The 20,976-nt window shown below is 51.6% G+C and overlaps 1 protein-coding gene across 3 annotated transcripts in view; it reads right to left on the reverse strand.

The window, feature by feature from the left end:
- The window catches only part of LOC140429063 (growth hormone receptor-like), a 470,486-nt gene that overhangs the window by 41,808 nt on the left and 407,702 nt on the right, over positions 1-20,976 (reverse strand). For all 3 annotated transcript variants that reach the window (XM_072515603.1, XM_072515601.1, XM_072515602.1), the window contains exons 9-11: positions 12,311-12,489; positions 4,006-4,159; positions 590-680 (exon numbers count right to left, since the gene is read on the reverse strand). In XM_072515603.1, the coding sequence (XP_072371704.1) occupies positions 590-680; positions 4,006-4,159; positions 12,311-12,489 (424 nt within the window). The remainder of the gene's footprint in view (positions 1-589; positions 681-4,005; positions 4,160-12,310; positions 12,490-20,976) is intronic.

A 20,976-nucleotide genomic window follows, 5' to 3' on the forward strand; every position in this document is an offset into this window, starting at 1 on the left:
CCTGGGCCATCAGAGACCCCTGGGTAGTCAGGATAAGTGCAGGGTGGCTCCCTGTCCCTCCCCTTAGAATGTGAGCACCTTCGCACAGCCCAGCTGGCACTGCCAAGGTGACTGGGTGGCACTGCCAAGCTAGCAGGAGCACTGCCTGAGTGCCAGTGCAAGGGTCAGAGGGCAAGGGTGGGCATGCCCATGGAATGAGGGTGGAGGGGGAGTTTGAAGGGTAGGGGAATGCAGGGCAGGTAAGTAGGGGCCTCTAGGAGGTTGGAGGGGTGAGGGGGCCCTGGAAGGGAGGGGGTGCTGCAACGTGACTTGGGACCCCATAGCAAGGTGTCCTCACTTGGAGGAGTGTGTGGGGGGTGACATTGTCCATGGGTGTGGGGCGTGGGGCACCCACAAGTTCACTTGTGTGCCCCAAAAAGTGGCAAAGTGACATTGAATAGCGGTGAGGAACTCGCCGGAGGAGCCGACGGGAAACTCCCTGAAAAACCGCCACGAATTAACTTAGAAACCTTTCCGGAGAATCGTGCTCCATGAGTGGACAGGAAGGTCTGAAAACTGAGCATCACTTGGATATTTCAGTTGCACCTACCTCTGGCTCTTGGTGAAGAGGATCAACAGCAGCATCAAGGACATTCCGAGTAACACAAAAACCAGAATCAGCCGGAACAGGAGACTTGCTTCTGTAAGAAAACAGAAATCCAACGTCAGAAAACTGTGTGGAGGCACGGGCCGGGATTCTCCCCTACCCGGCGGGGCGGGGGGTCCCGGCGGGAGGGAGTGGCGGGAACCACTCCGGCGTCGGGCCGCCCCAAAGGTGCGGAAGTCTCCGCACCTTGAGGGGCCAAGCCCTCACCTTGAGGGGCTCGGCCCGCGCCGGAGTGATTTCCGCCCCGCCGGCTGGCGGGAAAGGCCTTTGGCGCCACACCAGCCGGGGCCGAAGGGACTCTGCCGGCCGGTGAAAGTCCACGCATGCGCGGGAGCGTCAGCGGCTGCTGAGGTCAACCACGCGCATGCGCAGGGGGGAGGGGGGGGGGTCTCTTACGCGTCGGCCACGGTGAAGGCTGTGGCCGAGGCGGAGGGAAAAGAGTGCCCCCACAGCACAGGCCAGCCCGCAGATCGGTGGGCCCCGATCGCAGGCCAGGCCACCGTGGGGGCACCCCCGGGGCCAGATCGCCCACCCCAGGACCCCGGAGCCCACCCGCGCCGCCTGGTCCCGCCGGTAAGAGAGGTGGTTTAATCCACGCCGGCGGGACAGGCATTCCAGCAGCGGGACTTCGGCCCATCGCGGGCCGGAGAATCGCCGGGGGGGGCCCGCCGACTGGCGGGGGCGGGATTCATGTCGGCCCCCGGCGATTCTCCGACCCAGCGGGGGGGGGTCATGGTTGATTCTGTTGCAGAGTGGAGCAGCAAAAAGCATGGGAAAGCAATAGTTTACAGGAGAATCAATTGTATGGGGAATAGATAGGGTATTGTGCTGGCTCCCTTATGCTAGGGTCAAGATGTCTTGGAGTGGTCGCAGGACATTCTGGAGGGGGAGGGTGAACAGCCAGTGGTCGTGGTACACATCGGTACAAACGACATAGGTAAAAAATGGATGAGGTCCTCAAAGAAGAGTACAGGGAGCTAGGAAGGAAGTTGAACTGTAGGACCTCAAAGGTAGTGATCTCAGGATTCCTACCAGTGCCACGTGCTAGTCTGGCCAGAAATAGCAGGATATATAGGATGAATGTGTGGCTGAAGAGATGGTGAGAGGGGGAGGGTTTCAGATTCCTGGGGCAATGGGACCGGTTCTGAGGGAGGTGGAACCTGTACAAACACCAGGACCCGGACTGATGTCGGAGGGGGAGTATTGGAGGGGGAGTGGTTGGGGAGGGTTTAAATTAAAATGGCAGGGGGATGGGAACCTATGCAAGGTCTCAGAAGAGAGACAAGAACAAAAGACAGAAAGTGGAATAAGATAAGTGACAGGCAGAGAAATCAAGGGCCAGAATTAAACAGGGCCACAGTGAAAAGTAATGGAACAGGACAAGGAATATTAAAAAGACAATCTTAAAGGCTTTCTGCCTTAATGCGTGGAACATTCACAATAAAGTGGATGGATTAATCACGCAAATAGATGCAAACGGGTATGATATAGTCGGGATTACGGGATTGTGACTGCAGGGTGACCAGGGATTGAAACAGCATTAGGTCTGAGGAAAAGGCAGAGAAATTTTTCCAGGAAAAACAATAGACCTGAGGATTTGGAGCAGTTTAGAATTCAGTCAAGGAAGACCAAGGGATTGATGATGAAGGGGAAAATAGAGTATTGTGGGGACATATAACTGACTGTAAACGTTTCTGTAGGAATGTTTAGAGAAAAAGGTTGGTGAAGACAAATGTAGGTCCCTTACAATCAGAAACAGGGGATTTTATAACGGGGAACAAAGAAATGGCTGAGCAACTAAATACATACTTTAGTTCTGTCTTCACAAAGGAGGACACAAATCAGATCCCAGAAATGTTGGGGAACACAGTTTAGTGAGAGGGAAGAACTGAAAGAAATCAGTATTCATAGGGAGATGGTGTTGGGGAAACTGATGGGATTAAAATTTGATAAATCCCCAGGGCCTGATAATCTACATCCCAGAGTACTTAAGGAAGTGTCCCTAGAAATAGTGGATTCATTAGTGGTCATCTTCCAGGATTCTATAGACTCTGGAACAGTCCCTGCAGATTGGAGGGTAGCTAATGTAACTCCACTATTTAAAAAGCTATCTCCATGTCTGCATGGGTCTCACCCCCACAATCCAAAAAGATGTGCAGGGTGGGTGTATTGACCACGCTAAATTGCCCCTTAATTGGAAAAAAAGAACTGGGTACTCCAAATTTATTTTTAAAAAATAAAATAAAAAGGGAGGTAGACAGAAAACAGGGAATTATAGACCAGTCGGCTTGACGTCAGTAGTGGGGAAAATTCTGGAATCCATTATCAAAGATTATATAGCAGAGCACTTGGAAAACAGTGGCAGGATTGGACAGAGTCAGCATGGATTTATGAAGAGGAAATCATGCTTGACAAATCTGCTGGAATTCTTTGAGGATGTAACTAGTAGAATTGATGAGGGGGAGCCAGTGGATGTGATTTATTTGGACTTTCAGAAGACTTTCAACAAAGTCCCACATATAAGATTAACGTGTCAAATTAAAGCGTGTGGGATTGGGGGTAGTGTATTGAGATGGATACAAAACTGGTTGGAAGACAGGAAACAAAGAGTAGAAATAAATGGGTCTTTTTCCTAATGGCAGCCAGTGACTAGTGGGTTACCACAGCTATTCACAAGAGATATCAATGATTTAGATGAGGGAACAAAATGCAATATCTCAAAGTTTGCAGATGACACAAAGTTGGGTGGGAGGGTGAGCTGTGAGGAGGATGCAGAGATGCTTCAGTGCGATTGGACAGGCTGAGTGAGTGGGCACATGCATGGCAGATGCAGTAGAATGTGGATAAATGGGAGGTTATCCGCTTCGGTAGCAAAAACAGAAAGGGAGGTTTTCTGAAAGGCTAGATTAGGAGAGGGGAATTTGCCCCAAGACCTAGGTATCCACGTACACCAATCCCTGAAGGTAAGCATGCAGGTACAGCAGGCGATAAAGAAGGCAAATGGTATGCTGGCCTTCTTGGCGAGAGCATTCGAGTACAGGAGCAGGGATGTCTTGCTGCAATGAAACAGGGCCACATCTGGAATACTGTGTGAAGTTTTGCTCTCCCTACCTGAGGAAGGAGGTTCTTTCTATAGAGGGAGTGCAGAATCAATACACCAATATCTTGTGAATAAATGTTTAAAAACATTGCTGATTGAATAGAGGAATCATGTCCCATACTTGGTCCTTGTATTGCACACAAAAAAATAATTTGAGCCATTTGTTGACAGTTTGATTCACATGACTAATGAATTCATGACAAATTTTTCAGCATGGCGGTCAGGGAAGATACAGCTGTTTACAATTTGTTACTTTTACCTTCTGTGGAGCGGGCTGCAGGGATGAAGATGTACAGCAACTCAGTGAACTCACTGAAATCTCCATTGGCAATCTGTTTACATCGCAGCCTTATCTGGTAACTCTTTCCTGTTCTCAACGCGTAAACTGGATGGGAGGTCGAAAAAGCCTCAACCTGCCACGTGAGGGAAAAGAAATTCAGTTAAATACAATTCATTAAAATTTCAAAAAGGTCTAGTGGCACCTCGCAGGGCAGAGAGCTGAGGATGACAGGGGGTTAGATACAGAGTAAAGCTCCCTCGACACTGTCCCCATCAAACACTCCCAGGACAGGTACAGCACGGGGTTAGATACAGAGTAAAGCTCCCCCTACACTGTCCCCATTAAACACTCCCAGGACAGGTACAGCACGGGGTTAGATACAGAGTAAAGCTCCCTCAACACTGTCCCCATCAAACACTCCCAGGACAGGTACAGCACGGGGTTAGATACAGAGTAAAGCTCCCTCAACACTGTCCCCATCAAACACTCCCAGGACAGGTACAGCACGGGGTTAGATACAGAGTAAAGCTCCCTCTACACTGTCCCCATCAAACACTCCCAGGACAGGTACAGCACGAGGTTAGATACAGAGTAAAGCTCCCTCAACACTGTCCCCATCAAACACTCCCAGGACAGGTACAGCACGAGGTTAGATACAGAGTAAAGCTCCTTCTACACCGTCCCCATCAAACACTCCCAGGACAGGTACAGCATGTGGTTAGATACAGAGTAAAGCTCCCTCTACACTGTCTCCACCAAACACTCCCAGGACAGGTACAGCACGGGGTTAGATACAGAGTAAAGCTCCCTCTACACTGTCCCCATCAAACACTCCCAGGACAGGTACCGCACGGGGTTAGATACAGAGTAAAGCTCCCTCTACACTGTCCCCATCAAACACTCCCAGGACAGGTACCGCACGGGGTTAGATACAGAGTAAAGCTCCCTCTGCACTGTCCCCATCAAACCCACCCAGGACAGGTACAGCACGGGGTTAGATACAGAGTAAAGCTCCCTCTACACTGTCCCCATCAAACACTCCCAGGACAGGTACCGCACGGGGTTAGATACAGAGTAAAGCTCCCTCTACACTGTCCCCATCAAACACTCCCAGGACAGGTACCGCACGGGGTTAGATACAGAGTAAAGCTCCCTCTACACTGTCCCCATCAAACACTCCCAGGACAGGTACAGCACGGGGTTAGATGCAGAGTAAAGCTCCCTCTACACTGTCTCCATCAAACACTCCCAGGACAGGTACAGCACGGGGTTAGATACAGAGTAAAGCTCCCTCTATACTGTCTCCATCAAACACTCCCAGGACAGGTACCGCACGGGGTTAGATACAGAGTAAAGCTCCCTCTACACTGTCCCCATCAAACACTCCCAGGGCAGGTACAGCACGGGGTTAGATGCAGAGTAAAGCTCCCTCTACACTGTCCCCATCAAACACTCCCAGGACAGGTACAGCACGGGGTTAGATACAGAGTAAAGCTCCCTGTACACTGTCCCCATCAAACACTCCCAGGACAGGTACAGCACGGGGTTAGATACAGAGTAAAGCTCCCTCTGCACTGTCCCCATCAAACACTCCCAGGACAGATACAGCACGGGATTAGATACAGAGTAAAGCTCCCTCTACACTGTCCCCATCAAACACTCCCAGGACAGGTACAGCACGTGATTAGATACAGGGTAAAGCTCCCTCGACACTGTCTCCTTCAAACACTCCCAGGACAGGTGGACCACAGGGTTAGATAGAGTAAAGCTACCTCTACACTCTCCCCATCAAACACTCCCAGGACAGGTACAGCACGGGGTTAGATAGAGTAAAGCTCTCTCTACACTGTCCCCATCAAACACTCCCAGGACAGGTACAGCACGGGGTTAGATACAGAGTAAAGCTCCCTCTACACTGTCCCCATCAAACACTCCCAGGACAGGTACAGTACGGGGTTAGATACAGAGTAAAGCTCCCTCTACACTGTCCCCTTCAAACACTCCCAGGACAGGTGGACCACAGGGTTAGATAGAGTAAAGCTACCTCTACACTCTCCCCATCAAACACTCACAGGACAGGTACAGCACAGGGTTAGATACAGACTAAAGCTCTCTCTGCACTGTCCGCATCAAACACTCAGGACAGGTACAGCACGGGGTTAGATACAGAGTAAAGCTTCCTCTACCCTGTCCCCATTAAACACTCCCAGGACAGGTACAGCACGGGGTTAGATACAGAGTAAAGCTCCCTCTACACTGTCCCCATCAAACACTCCCAGGACAGGTACAGCACGGGGTTAGATACAGAGTAAAGCTCCCTCTACACTGTCCCCATCAAACACTCCCAGGACAGGTACAGCACAGGGTTAGATACAGAGTAAAGCTCCCTCTACACTGTCCCCTTCAAACACTCCCAGGACAGGTGGACCACAGGGTTAGATAGAGTAAAGCTACCTCTACACTCTCCCCATCAAACACTCACAGGACAGGTACAGCACAGGGTTAGATACAGACTAAAGCTCTCTCTGCACTGTCCGCATCAAACACTCAGGACAGGTACAGCACGGGGTTAGATACAGAGTAAAGCTTCCTCTACCCTGTCCCCATTAAACACTCCCAGGACAGGTACAGCACGGGGTTAGATACAGAGTAAAGCTCCCTCTACACTGTCCCCATCAAACACTCCCAGGACAGGTACAGCACGGGGTTAGATACAGAGTAAAGCTCCCTCTACACTGTCCCCATCAAACACTCCCAGGACAGGTACAGCACGGGGTTCGATACAGAGTAAAGCTCCCTCTACACTGTCCCCATCAAACACTCCCAGGACAGGTACAGCACGGGGTTAGATACAGAGTAAAGCTCCCTCTACACTGTCCCCATATACACTCCCGGGACAGGTACAGCACGGGATTAGATACAGAGTAAAGCTCCCTCTACACTGTCCCCATCAAACACTCCCAGGACAGGTACAGCACGGGGTTCGATACAGAGTAAAGCTCCCTCTACACTGTCCCCATCAAACACTCCCAGGACAGGTACAGCACGGGGTTAGATACAGAGTAAAGCTCCCTCTACACTGTCCCCATCAATGACTTAATTGGCAACTTGAAATAATGTCTGTGGTTGCTCGGGATTGGCAGGGGGCTCCGCAGATACAACATTTCTAGTTTGGTGGGGAGAGTGAAAGCCGATCTGGCAAGGTGGGATGGTCTCCCTCTGTCACAAGCGGGTCGGGTACAGGCGGTTAAAATGAATGTGCTGCCGCGATTCCTGCTTGTTTTCCAATGCTTGCCGATTTTCCTGCCAAAGGCATTTTTTAGAGAGATTGAAGGGATGATTACCTCGTTCACATGGGGAGGGAAGGTGGCCAGAGTTAGAAAGGTGCTGCTACAGAGGGGAAGGCAGGCAGGGGGTTTGGGTCTTCCGAACCTGATGTGCTATTACTGGGTGGTGAATGTGGAGAAGGTGCGGAGCTGGGTCAGAGGGGTTGTGTCGGAGGTCGGGATTGAAGGCGCTAGCTCGGGAGTCCGGTAGTAATAGCTTTGTTGAGAATTTGGAAGCAGTTTCGACAGCACTTCGGGCTGGGGGCAGGGTCACGGGAAATGCCGATTCGGGGGAACCAAAGATTTGAGCCAGGGAAGTGGGATGGAAATTTTCAGAGATGGGAGGAGAAAGGAATTATGACACTAAAAGATTTATTTCTTGGTGGTCGGTTTGCAGGATTGAAGGAGCTGGGAGCGAAGTATGGGCTGGAGCAGGGGGAAATATTTAGATACATGTAGGTTCGAGACTGTGCCAGAAAGGAGATACAGAGCTTCCCAGTGGAGCCGGCCTCCACATTGCTGGAGGAGGTGCTGACGACGGGGACTGGAGAAGGGGGTAGTGTCGGCGGTTTACGGGGCTATTTTGGAAGAGGAGGAGGCACCGCTGGAAGGGATCAAGGCAAAGTGGGAGGAAGAGTTGGGAGAGGGTATGGAGGAGGGGTTCTGGTGTGAGGTGCTCCGGAGGGTGAATGCCTGCACCTCCTGCGCGAGGTTGGGGCTGATACAGCTGAAGGTGGATTACTGGAAGGAGGTGTTTAGGGTAATCTCTAAAGTAGTGCACGTGAAACGGGACCGGGGCCCTCGGGAGGCCATATTCGGGGTGTCGGACCAGCCAGGGTTGGAAACGGGCAGATGTTGTAGCCTTTGCCTCATTGATCGCCCGAAGGCGGATCCTGTTAGGGTGGAGATCAACCTCTCCACCCTGTGCCCTGGCGTGGCGGGGGGGCCTGCTGGAATTTTTAACTCTTGAGAAGGTCAAATTTGAACTGAGGGGAAGGATGGAGGGGTTCTACAATTCATGGCCGTTATTCATTCTGCACTTTCGAGAATTGGATCACATCGAACATTAGGGGGGTGGGGGGCTGGGCGGGTTGGGGGGAAGGGGACTGGATGTGTTAATGGTGACTATGGGTGGTTCCTGACTCCTTTTTGTCATTTGTTTATGTTAACATGCGGGCAAATGTTTGGGGTTTGGCGGGAGGATGGGATCGTTGTTATTGATATGGGGATTGACATTACATTCGTTACTGATTATTGTTTATTGTTGGGTGTAAATTTGGGAGAAAATGTGAAAAAGGAGAATAAAAATATTTAAAAAAATATATACTAGCTGTTACTCCAGGGAGAATTCACCAACTAGAACCTGGATGAAAGTGGCCAGACCCTCTCCAAATTATTCAAAACCTATCCATTACTTTTCATATGCATTAGTTTATTGGGTATGGGCGTCAAATTGGCTGAGCCAGGATTTATTGCCCTTGAACTGGGTGGTTTTCTCGGATATTTCAGGGGGCCGTTAAGTGTGAACCACATTGCTGTGGGTCTGGAGTCATGTGTAGGCCAGACCGGGTAAGGACAGCAGATATCCTTCCCTAAAGGACGTTAGTGAGCCACGTAGGTTTTTACGATAACTGCCAATGGTTTCATGGTCATTATTAGGCTTTGAATTCCAGATTTTTATTGAATTCAAATTTCACCACCTGTCGAGGTGGGATTGGAATCGGGTCCCCAGGTGTCTGGATTAGTTGCGCAGTGACAATACCGCGTTGCCACCCCCTCTCCAGGCATTCTGCTGGTGAACACACAATAATTCAACACAAAGACCCCACAAACAGCAATCAACTAACTGATCCCAGTTGTTTGATGAATAGGTGACCACCAGACAGAGGGAAGAGTAGGAAGGCAGTGCAGGTGTCCCCTGCGGTCATCTCCCTCCAAAACAGACATACCGTTTTGGATACTGTTGAGGGAGATGGCTCACCAGGGGAAGGCAGCAGCAGCCAGGTTCATGGCACCGTTGCTGTCTCTGCTGCACTGGAGGGCAGGAAGAAGAATGGCAGGGCTATAGTGACCGGGGACTCAATCGTAAGGGGAATAGGCAGGCGGTTCTGCGGACGCAATCAAGACTCCAGGAAGGTATGTTGCCTCCCTGGTGCACGGGTCAAGGATGTCTCGGAGCGGCTGCAGGACATTCTGGAGGGGGAGGGTGAACAGCCAGCTGTCGTGGTGCATATAGGCACCAACGATATAGGTAGAAAACGGGATGAGGTCCTACAAGCTGAATTCAGGGAATTAGGAGCTGAACTAAAAAGTAGGACCTCAATAGTAGTAATCTCAGGATTGCTAACACTAGTCAGAGTAGGTATGTCAGCATAGATAAGATGAATATGTGGCTTGAGGGATGGTGCAAGTGGGAGAGGTTTAAATTCCTGGGACATTGGAACCGGTTCTTGGGCAGGTGAGACCAGGACAAACCGGACGGTCTGCACCTGGGCAGGACTGGAACCAATATCCTAGGGGGGTGTTTACTCGTATTGTTGAGGAGGGGCAGCACGGTGGCGCAGTGGGTTAGCCCTGCTTCCTCACAGCACCGAGGTCCCAGGTTCGATCCCGGCTCTGGGTCACTGTCCGTGTGGAGTTTGCACATTCTCCCCGTATTTGCGTGGGTTTCACCCCCACAACCCAAAAATGTGCAGGGTAGGTGGATTGGCCGTGCTAAATTGCCCCTTAATTGGAAAAACAAAATTGGGTACTCTAAATTTAAAAACAAAGTATTGTTGGGGAGGGTTTAAACTAATATGGTACGGTGATGGGAACCGATGCAGGCAGTCAGAGTGAAGAAAGGTGGGGACAGGAACAAAATGTAGTAAAGGGAAAAGTGGAAGGCAGAGAAACTACAGACAAAAATCAAAAAGGACCCCATAACGTCATAATTCTAAAAAGACAATAAATGTCAAAAAAATAAGCCTGAAGGCTCAGCGTCTCAATGCGAGGAGCATTTGTAATAAGGCTGATGAATTAACTGCGCTGACAATCATTAGCGGCTATGAGGTGAGGCCACACCTTGAGTATTGTGTCAGTTTTGGTCTCCTAGTTTGAGGAAGGACATTCTTGCTATTGAGGGTGTCCAGCAAAGGTTCACCAGACTAATTCTCGGGATGGCAGGACTGGCATATGAAGAAAGACTGGATGGACTGGGCTTGTACTCACTGGAGTTTGGAAGAATGAGAGGGGATCTCATAGAAACATATAAAATCCTGATGGGACTGGACGGTGTTGTGGGCCAGGGTTCAGAGAACCCCAAAGTGTATCATGGAGTTCACCTGACCCACAACTTTTACTAGATTGTGGTTTGGGGAGCACACGGCCCACTCTACAGGTGTGGGACAGCAGAAATGGAAAAGTATTTTTTAAAGCAAAACAATGTTTATTCCATGAACTCAAGTTAACCTTTTTAAAACATACAGTGAACATCTTAGCAACCATTCATTCAAATACAACCCCCCAAAGAATACAACACTAAGTAATGCTTAATAACTTCCCAAACAACATCCAGAAGACAGAAGAAACACCTTTTAACAGAAGCACATTAGGTTAAAGTCACTACTGTTCTTAGTTTTAAATCACCAGGATCGATTTATAGTCTTTAGATTACAGAGAGAGACTCTAATAGACCTTCTGGCTGTGACTGCAGCTATCCAGCTCTGAAAACGAAACTAAAACACACCCTGCAGCAAACAGCCTGAAACGAAAGTAAAAAGCTGACAGGCAGCCCAGCTCCACCCACTTTCTGACATCACTGCAGTAATATGAGCAGCCAAACATTTCTTAAAGCGACATTCTCATGACAGAAGAACGTTCCCGATGTTGAGGACGCCCAGAACTAGGGGTGGGTCACAGCCTAAGAATAAGGGGTAACCTATTCAGGACGGAGATGATGAAGAACGTCTTCTCTCCGAGAGTTGTGGACTTGTGGAATTCTCTCCCACAGAAAGCTGTCGGGGCCGGTTCGCTGGATCTACTCAAGAGGCAGCTGGACGTGGCCCTTGCGGCTAAAGGGATCAAGGGGAAACGGAGAGAAAGAAGGAGTGGGAGACTGAATTTGCATGATCGGCCATGATCATATTGAATGGTGGTGCAGGCTCGAAGGGCCGAATGGCCTCTGCTGCTCCTAGTTTCTATGTTGGGAAAGAACCTGGAGAATTCCCCTGATTCACTTGAAATTGTGTCAAAGGATATTTTATATTCACTGGAACAAGGAGGTTGCCTTCTCCACCTAACCTTCCATCCTAAAGATAGCATTCCCTCAGTGATGAAGTGTCTGCATAGATTCTGAACTGATTGCCAGAGTTTGAAGTCCTGCTCATCGGTCTTTGTAAGGATAAAACTCGCAAATAATCCAAGCTAATACTTCCAGCCAGCAACGAGGCGAGTTGCTCACCCTGTCAATCTGAGATGTGTATGAAGCCTGGACTCTCAGGATTAAATACAGCCAATTAAATAATAACAATCTTTATTATTGTCACAAGTAGGCTTACATTTACACTGCAATGAAGTTACTGTGAGAATCCCCGAGTCGCCACACTCCGGCGCCTGTTCGGGTACACAGAGGGGGAATTCTGAATGTCCAATTCACCTAACAGCACGTCTTTCGGGACTTGTGGGAGGAAAACGGAGCACCCGGAGGAAACCCACGCAGACACGGGGAGAGTGTGCAGACTCCGCACGTCCAATTGTAAAGATCTCTGTCAATTATAGCTGGGAGTTTTCAGCATTGTGGACAAACAAAATCCCCAACAACAGAAATGCGGCATAATTTTCACCACAAATTCATTAACTGTTCTGGAGCAATTGTTCTTCTTGTATGCTAATCACACAACTCACTCAGCTTTACAAAGGAAGAGGCATTCCGTTGGGCTTCAAAGACAAAACACAATTTCTGAACTGGTTTGACATACCGAGTCCCAGTGGCTACTCTCGCTGGCTTTGTATTGGATCTCGTACTTGAGAGATATCCATCCATTCTTGATATCAGCAGAGGGCGGTGCCTCCCATAACACCTGGATGTCAGCCAGCCGACCGGACTGGCTAATATTCAGCAGCGTCCAATTCAATGCGATTGGAGGATCAGGTTTCACTGTGAGGAGCAAAGAGAAAAACATTTAAGAAAGGATTTGGTTTATGATAGTCCAGCCGCTTCCAGTGATACAGTGTGTCAAGCAGTGTCCAGTGACACAGTGTGTCCAGCAGTGTCCAGTGACACAGTGAGGCAGCAGTGTCCAGTGACACAGTGAGGCAGCAGTGTCCAGTGGCACAGTGAGGCAGCAGTGTCCAGTGATAGAGTGAGGTCAGCAGTGTCCAGTGACACAGTGAGGCAGCAGTGTCCAGTGACACAGTGTGTCCAGCAGTGTCCAGTGGCACAGTGAGACAGCAGTGTCCAGTGATAGAGTGAGGTCAGCAGTGTCCAGTGACACAGTGTGTCCAGCAGTGTCCAGTGGCACAGTGAGGCAGCAGTGTCCAGTGACACAGTGTGTCCAGCAGTGTCCAGTGGCACAGTGAGACAGCAGTGTCCAGTGATAGAGTGAGGTCAGCAGTGTCCAGTGACACAGTGAGGCAGCAGTGTCCAGTGACACAGTGAGGCAGCAGTGTCCAGTGACACAGTGAGGCAGCAGTGTCCAGTGGCACAGCGAGGCAGCAGTGTCCAGTGACACAGTGAGGCAGCAGTGTCCAGTGACACAGTGAGGCAGCAGTGTCCAGTGGCACAGTGAGGCAGCAGTGTCCAGTGATAGAGTGAGGTCAGCAGTGTCCAGTGACACAGTGAGGCAGCAGTGTCCAGTGACACAGTGTGACCAGCAGTGTCCAGTGGCACAGTGAGGCAGCAGTGTCCAGTGATACAGTGAGGCAGCAGTGTCCAGTGATACAGTGAGGCAGCAGTGTCCAGTGACACAGTGAGGTCAGCAGTGTCCAGTGACATAGTGAGGCAGCAGTGTCCAGTGACACAGTGAGGCAGCAGTGTCCAGTGACACAGTGAGGCAGCAGTGTCCAGTGACACAGTGAGTCAGCAGTGTCCAGTGACACAGTGAGGCAGCAGTGTCCAGTGACACAGTGAGACCAGCAGTGTTCAGTGACACAGTGAGGCAGCAGTGTCCAGAGACACACTGAGGCAGCAGTGTCCAGTGATACAGTGAGACAGCAGTGTCCAGTGACACAGTGAGGCAGCAGTGTCCAGAGGCACACTGAGGCAGCAGTGTCCAGTGACACAGTGAGGCAGCAGTGTCCAGTGACACAGTGAGGCAGCAGTGTCCAGTGATACAGTGAGGCAGCAGTGTCCAGTGACACAGTGAGGCAGCAGTGTCCAGTGACACAGTGAGGCAGCAGTGTCCAGTGACACAGTGAGGCAGCAGTGTCCAGTGACACAGTGAGACAGCTGTGTCCAGTGACACAGTGAGGCAGCAGTGTCCAGTGACACAGTGAGGCAGCAGTGTCCAGTGACACAGTGAGGCAGCAGTGTCCAGAGACACAGTGAGGCAGCAGTGTCCAGTGACACAGTGAGGCAGCAGTGTCCAGTGACACAGTGAGGCAGCAGTGTCCAGTGACACAGTGAGACAGCCGTGTCCAGTGATACAGTGAGGCAGCAGTGTCCAGAGACACAGTGAGGCAGCAGTGTCCAGTGATACAGTGAGACAGCCGTGTCCAGTGACACAGTGAGGCAGCAGTGTCCAGTGATACAGTGAGGCAGCAGTGTCCAGTGACACAGTGAGGCAGCAGTGTCCAGTGACACAGTGAGGCAGCAGTGTCCAGTGACACAGTGAGACAGCAGTGTCCAGTGACACAGTGAGGCAGCAGTGTCCAGTGGCACAGTGAGGCAGCAGTGTCCAGTGACAGAGTGAGACCAGCAGTGTCCAGTGACACAGTGAGGCAGCAGTGTCCAGTGACACAGTGAGACAGCAGTGCCCAGTGATACAGTGAGGCAGCAGTGTCCAGTGACACAGTGAGGCAGCAGTGTCCAGTGACACAGTGAGGCAGCAGTGTCCAGTGACACAGTGAGGCAGCAGTGTCCAGTGACACAGTGAGGTCAGCAGTGTCCAGTGACACAGTGAGGCAGCAGTGTCCAGTGACACAGTGAGGCAGCAGTGTCCAGTGACACAGTGAGGCAGCAGTGTCCAGTGATAGAGTGAGGTCAGCAGTGTCCAGTGACACAGTGAGGCAGCAGTGTCCAGTGACACAGTGTGCCCAGCAGTGTCCAGTGGCACAGTGAGGCAGCAGTGTCCAGTGACACAGTGTGTCCAGCAGTGTCCAGTGGCACAGTGAGGCAGCAGTGTCCAGTGGCACAGTGAGGCAGCAGTGTCCAGTGATACAGTGAGGCAGCAGTGTCCAGTGACACAGTGAGGTCAGCAGTGTCCAGTGACACAGTGAGGCAGCAGTGTCCAGTGACACAGTGAGGCAGCAGTGTCCAGTGACACAGTGAGACAGCAGTGTCCAGTGACACAGTGAGGCAGCAGTGTCCAGTGACACAGTGAGACAGCAGTGTCCAGTGACACAGTGAGACAGCAGTGCCCAGTGACACAGTGAGGCAGCAGTGTCCAGTGACACAGTGAGACAGCAGTGTCCAGGGACACACTGAGGCAGCAGTGTCCAGTGACACAGTGAGGCAGCAGTGTCCAGTGATACAGTGAGACAGCAGTGTCCAGTGACACAGTGAGGCAGCAGTGTCCAGTGACACAGTGAGGCAGCAGTGTCCAGTGACACAGTGAGGCAGCAGTGTCCAGTGACACAGTGAGACAGCAGTGCCCAGTGACACAGTGAGGCAGCAGTGTCCAGTGACACAGTGAGGCAGCAGTGTCCAGTGACACAGTGTGGCAGCAGTGTCCAGTGACACAGTGAGGCAGCAGTGTCCAGTGACACAGTGAGGTCAGCAGTGTCCAGTGACACAGTGAGGCAGCAGTGTCCAGTGACACAGTGAGGCAGCAGTATCCAGTGACACAGTGAGGCAGCAGTGTCCAGTGACACAGTGAGGCAGCAGTGTCCAGTGATACAGTGAGGCAGCAGTGTCCAGTGACACAGTGAGGCAGCAGTGTCCAGTGACACAGTGAGACCAGCAGTGTCCAGTGACACAGTGAGGCAGCAGTGTCCAGTGACACAGTGAGACAGCAGTGCCCAGTGGCACAGTGAGACAGCCGTGTCCAGTGACACAGTGAGACAGCCGTGTCCAGTGACACAGTGAGACAGCCGTGTCCAGTGACACAGTGAGGCAGCAGTGTCCAGTGACACAGTGAGGCAGCAGTGTCCAGTGGCACAGTGAAGCAGCAGTGTCCAGTGATAGAGTGAGACCAGCAGTGTCCAGTGACACAGTGAGGCAGCAGTGTCCAGTGACACAGTGAGACAGCAGTGCCCAGTGACACAGTGAGGCAGCAGTGTCCAGTGACACAGTGAGACAGCAGTGCCCAGTGACACAGTGAGGCAGCAGTGTCCAGTGACACAGTGAGACAGCCGTGTCCAGTGACACAGTGAGGCAGCAGTGTCCAGTGATACAGTGAGGCAGCAGTGTCCAGTGACACAGTGAGGTCAGCAGTGTCCAGTGACACAGTGAGACAGCCGTGTCCAGTGACACAGTGAGGCAGCAGTGTCCAGTGACACAGTGAGACAGCCGTGCCCAGTGACACAGTGAGGCAGCCGTGTCCAGTGACACAGTGAGGCAGCAGTGTCCAGTGACACAGTGAGACAGCCATGCCCAGTGACACAGTGAGGCAGCAGTGTCCAGTGACACAGTGAGGCAGCAGTGTCCAGTGATACAGTGAGGCAGCAGTGTCCAGTGACACAGTGAGGCAGCAGTGTCCAGTGACACAGTGAGACAGCAGTGTCCAGTGACACAGTGAGGCAGCAGTGTCCAGTGACACAGTGAGGCAGCAGTGTCCAGTGACACAGTGAGGCAGCAGTGTCCAGTGAGCGATTTGATCGAGGTGGACACGATTATGACAGGTTTCAGTTTCGGTGGAGCAGGAAAGGCCGTTCCCATTGGCTGACGGTACGAGGACGCGAGGAGGACACAGATTGAAGATTTTGACACCGGGAACGCAGGCAGGGTTTGAGGAAGAACCTGTTTACGCAGCGAGTGGTAACGGACCGGAGCTCACTGCTCACGAGGGGGGAGGAAGCAGTCACGGTGAATCAGTTCAGAAGGAAACTGGATGGACATTTGAGGGAAACAAACTTGCGGGGTTGCAAGGATGAAAGAAGGGAATTAACGAGACTGGCCGTGATACTTCACCGAGAGCTAGCATCAACTCCATGGGCCAAATGGCCTCCGCCGGTGCTAGAACGGCTCGATGATTCTATTTGAAAAGTAGCTTTGCAAAGTATTAAGTTGCTCAAGGCTTTTATCGGGACAATAGTTCAATTATTTGTTGAGTTTCCGAAATAGAGAATCTGCTAGCTAACCATCTAGCTGCCACACTGACTATATTCTCCAGACTGATAAGAACAGTTTCTGGGTATACATTACCATTACAATGTATAACATTCCTCTCATAGCTGTGTCAGAATCCCAGATCACCTTCAACCCAGAAACTGTTCTCATCTCAGTCTGGAGAATATAGTCAGTATTCACAGGTCGGCGCAACATCGAGGGCCGAAGGGCCTGTACTGCGCTGTAAAGTTCTATGTTCAATTCACACAGGGTCTTGAATCATCGAATGGATACTGTACAGAAGGAGTCCATCCAGCCCTGTCTACGTCAGATTGCTGCGACAGCATCTCAGTTAGTCATGGGCGTTGTACATTTTGCACTTTCGAGAATTGGATAACATCGAACATTAGTTGGGGGGGGGGGGGGGGGGTGTTGGGAGGATTGGGGGGAGGGGACATGGAATGCACTGCCTGTGGAAGTAGTTGAGTCGGAAACATTAGGGACCTTCAAGCAGCTATTGGATAGGTACATGGATTACGGTAAAATGATATAGTGTAGATTTATTTGTTCTTAAGGGCAGCACGGTAGCATTGTGGATAGCACAATGCTTCACAGCTCCAGGGTCCCAGGTTCGATTCCGGCTTGGGTCACTGTCTGTGCGGAGTCTGCACGTCCTCCCCGTGTCTGCGTGGGTTTCCTCCGGGTGCTCCGGTTTCCTCCCGCAGTCCAAAGATGTGCAGGGTAGGTGAATTGGCCAATGATAAATTGCCCTTAATGTCCAAAATTGCCCTTGGTGTTGGGTGGAGGTGTTGAGTTTGGGTAGGGTGCTCTTTCCAGGAGCCGGTGCAGACTCAAAGGGCCGAATGGCCTCCTTCTGCACTGTAAATTCAATGATAATCTATGATTAATCTAGGACACAGGTTCGGCACAACATCGTGGGCCGAAGGGCCTGTTCTGTGCTGTATTTTCTATGTTCTATGTTCTCTGATAGGCTGGAGCGTGGCGGTACTAAAACATCAAAATGTGAAGCTGAGTGTGTGGTTCAGGGAATCAGAGAGCAGACTAGGCGATATTCATAAACTTCCTTATCTAAGTGTATTGCTTATCTGCAACCTTAGTTACATTATGTTTGGATATCATTCAACTCTTTCATCATCATGGGTTTGATATGGAAATTGACACTGCAAAGGCATCATTCAGATGCAAATTCTTGGCTTAATAGTGGAAGCCACTCAGTATGGACCTGGTGCTAGTCCGGTGGTGCAGAGGAATGTGCTTACGTATATAAATAAACAAGGTGGATTTCAGAGAGCCAATGCATTCATTCATTAAAGTCGGTTGAATTCTGGAAGACACTTTGTGTTTCCCCGCGTCTCTGATAAGCTTCAAAGGGGACGAGAGGTAAACCCCACAGAGGCAGTGTGCTGCCAGCTGGTCGTAACTAAATTACAGACATGTACCTCCAGGCAGCCGTAACTGGCGCCTACACACACCTGGTACACGGGTCACAGCCCAGATGTTAGTTCAGATTGAATGTTCTCAGTTGAATTTGTGAAGGTGAACACCAGGTGAACACCAGGTGAACACCAGGCTGAGCCAATATGCGGCCTGGGGGCCGGATGTGGACTGCCAGGCCCCCCAATCGGTTTTCAAAATGGGGGCAACTGGAGAAGATTGTGAAAGAAACCGCCCCTGCAATCACAGGCCTGAGCTTTCCTACATTAGCTGCTGATAGAGAGAGAGTGAGTACAGGAGAGAGAGTGAGAGAGAGAGTGTAAGAGAGTGAGCGAGTGTGGGAGTGAGAGAGTGAGTGGAGAAGAGTAAGTGAGAGAGAGCGAGTGTAAGAGAGAGTGAGCATGAGTGAGTATTGGAGAAGATGAGAGTGAGTGAACAAGTGCGGGAGTGAGATACAGAGTGAGACTGCACGAGGGAGAGAGAGTGGGGTAATGAGAATGTGGGGGAGAGAGGGAGTGGGTTTTGGGGGAGAGAGGGAGTGTTGAGGGAGTGAGTGAATGAGTGTGGGGGAGAGAGGGAGTGGGTGTTGGGGGAGGGAGGGAGTGAGTGTTGGGGAGAGAGGGAGTGTTGAGGGAGTGAGTGAATGAGTGTGGGGGAGAGAGGGAGTGGGTGCTGGGGGAGGGAGGGAGTGAGTGTTGGGGAGAGAGGGAGTGTTGAGGGAGTGAGTGAATGAGTGTGGGGGAGAGAGGGAGTGGGTGTTGGGGGAGGGAGGGAGTGAGTGTTGGGGAGTGAGGGAATGTTGAGGGAGTAAGTGAATGAGTGTGGGGGAGAGAGGGAGTGGGTGTTGGGGGAGGGAGGGAGTGAGTGTTGGGGAGAGAGGGAGTGTTGAGAGAGTGAGTGAGTGTTGAGGGAGAGAGTGAGGGTTGAGAGAGTGAGTGAGTGTTGAGGGAGAGAGTGAGGGTTGAGAGAGTGAGTGTTGGGGGAGTGAGGGTTGAGAGAGTGAGTGTTGAGTGAGTGAGTGTTGAGGGAGGGAGTGAGGATTGAGTGAGTGAGTGTTGAGAGAGTGAGTGAATGAGTGTGGGGGAGAGAGGGAGTGGGTGTTGGGGGAGGGAGGGAGTGAGTGTTGAGAGAGTGAGTGAGTGTTGAGGGAGAGAGTGAGGGTTGAGAGAGTGAGTGAGTGAGTGTTGGGGGAGTGAGTGTTGAGGGAGAGAGTGAGGGTTGAGAGAGTGAGTGAGTGTTGAGGGAGAGAGTGAGGGTTGAGAGAGAGTGAGTGAGTGTTGGGGGAGTGAGTGTTGAGTGAGTGAGTGTTGGGGGAGGGAGAGAGTGAGTGTGGGGGAGAGAGGGAGTGAGTGTTGGGGAGAGAGAGAGTGTTGAGGGAGAGAGTGAATGAGTGTGGGGGAGAGAGGGAGTGGGTGTTGGGGGAGGGAGGGAGTGAGTGTTGGGGGAGTGAGTGTTGGGAGAGTGAGTGAGTGTTGGGGAGAGAGGGAGTGTTGAGGGAGCGAGTGAATGGGTGTGGGGGAGAGAGGGAGTGGGTGTTGGGAGAGAGGGAGTGTTGAGAGAGTGAGTGAGTGTTGGGGGAGTGAGTGTTGGGGGAGTGAGTGAGTGTTGAGGGAGGGAGTGGGTGAGTGTTGGGGGAGTGAGTGTTGGGGGAGTGAGTGTTGGGGGAGTGAGTGTTGGGGGAGTGAGTGTTGGGGGAGTGAGTGTTGGGGGAGTGAGTGTTGAGTGAGTGTTGGGGGAGTGAGTGAGTGTTGGGGGAGTGAGTGTTGAGTGAGTGAGTGTTGAGGGAGGGAGTGAGTGAGTGTCGAGTGAGTGAGTGTTGGGGGAGTGAGTCTTGAGTGAGTGAGTGTTCAGGGAGAGAGTGAGGGTTGAGAGAGTGAGTGAGTGAGTGTGGGGGAGTGAGTGTTGAGTGAGTGAGTGTTGAGGGAGGGAGTGAGTGAGTGTTGAGGGAGGGAGTGAGTGTTGAGTGAGTGAGTGTTGAGGGAGTGAGTGAGTGTTGGGGGAGTGAGTGTTGAGTGAGTGAGTGTTGGGGGAGGGAGTGAGTGAGTGTTGAGGGAGGGAGTGAGTGTTGAGTGAGTGAGTGTTGAGGGAGGGAGTGAGTGAGTGTTGGGGGAGTGAGTGTTGAGAGAGTGAGTGTTGGGGGTGTGAGTGTTGAGAGAGTGAGTGTTGAGGGAGTGAGTGAGGGTTGAGTGAGTGAGTGTTGAGGGAGGGAGTGAGTGTTGAGTGAGTGAGTGTTGGGGGAGTGAGTGAATGAGTGTGGGGGAGAGAGGGAGTGGGTGTTGGGGGAGGGAGGGAGTGAGTGTTGGGGAGAGAGATAGTGTTGAGAGAGTGAGTGAGTGTTGAGTGAGTGAGTGTTGGGGGAGTGAGTGTTGAGGGAGTGAGTGGGTGAGTGAGTGAGTGTTGGGGGAGTGAGTGTTGAGGGAGGGAGTGTGAGTTGGGGGAGTGAGTGTTGAGGGAGGGAGTGAGTGTTGAGTGAGTGAGTGTTGGGGGAGTGAGTGAATGAGTGTGGGGAGAGAGTGAGTGGGTGCTGGGGGAGGGAGGGAGTGAGTGGGTGAGTGAGTGAGTGTTGGGGGAGTGAGTGGGTGAGTGAGTGAGTGTTGGGGGAGTGAGTGGGTGAGTGAGTGAGTGTTGGGGGAGTGAGTGTTGGGGGAGTGAGTGTTGGGGGAGCGAGTGGGTGAGTGAGTGAGTGTTGGGGGAGTGAGTGTTGGGGGAGTGAGTGTTGGGGGAGTGAGTGTTGGGGGAGTGAGTGTTGAGGGAGCGAGTGGG

The sequence above is a fragment of the Scyliorhinus torazame genome, chromosome 9 (genome assembly GCF_047496885.1).
Source record: "Scyliorhinus torazame isolate Kashiwa2021f chromosome 9, sScyTor2.1, whole genome shotgun sequence".
Taxonomy (NCBI): Eukaryota; Metazoa; Chordata; class Chondrichthyes; order Carcharhiniformes; family Scyliorhinidae; genus Scyliorhinus; species Scyliorhinus torazame.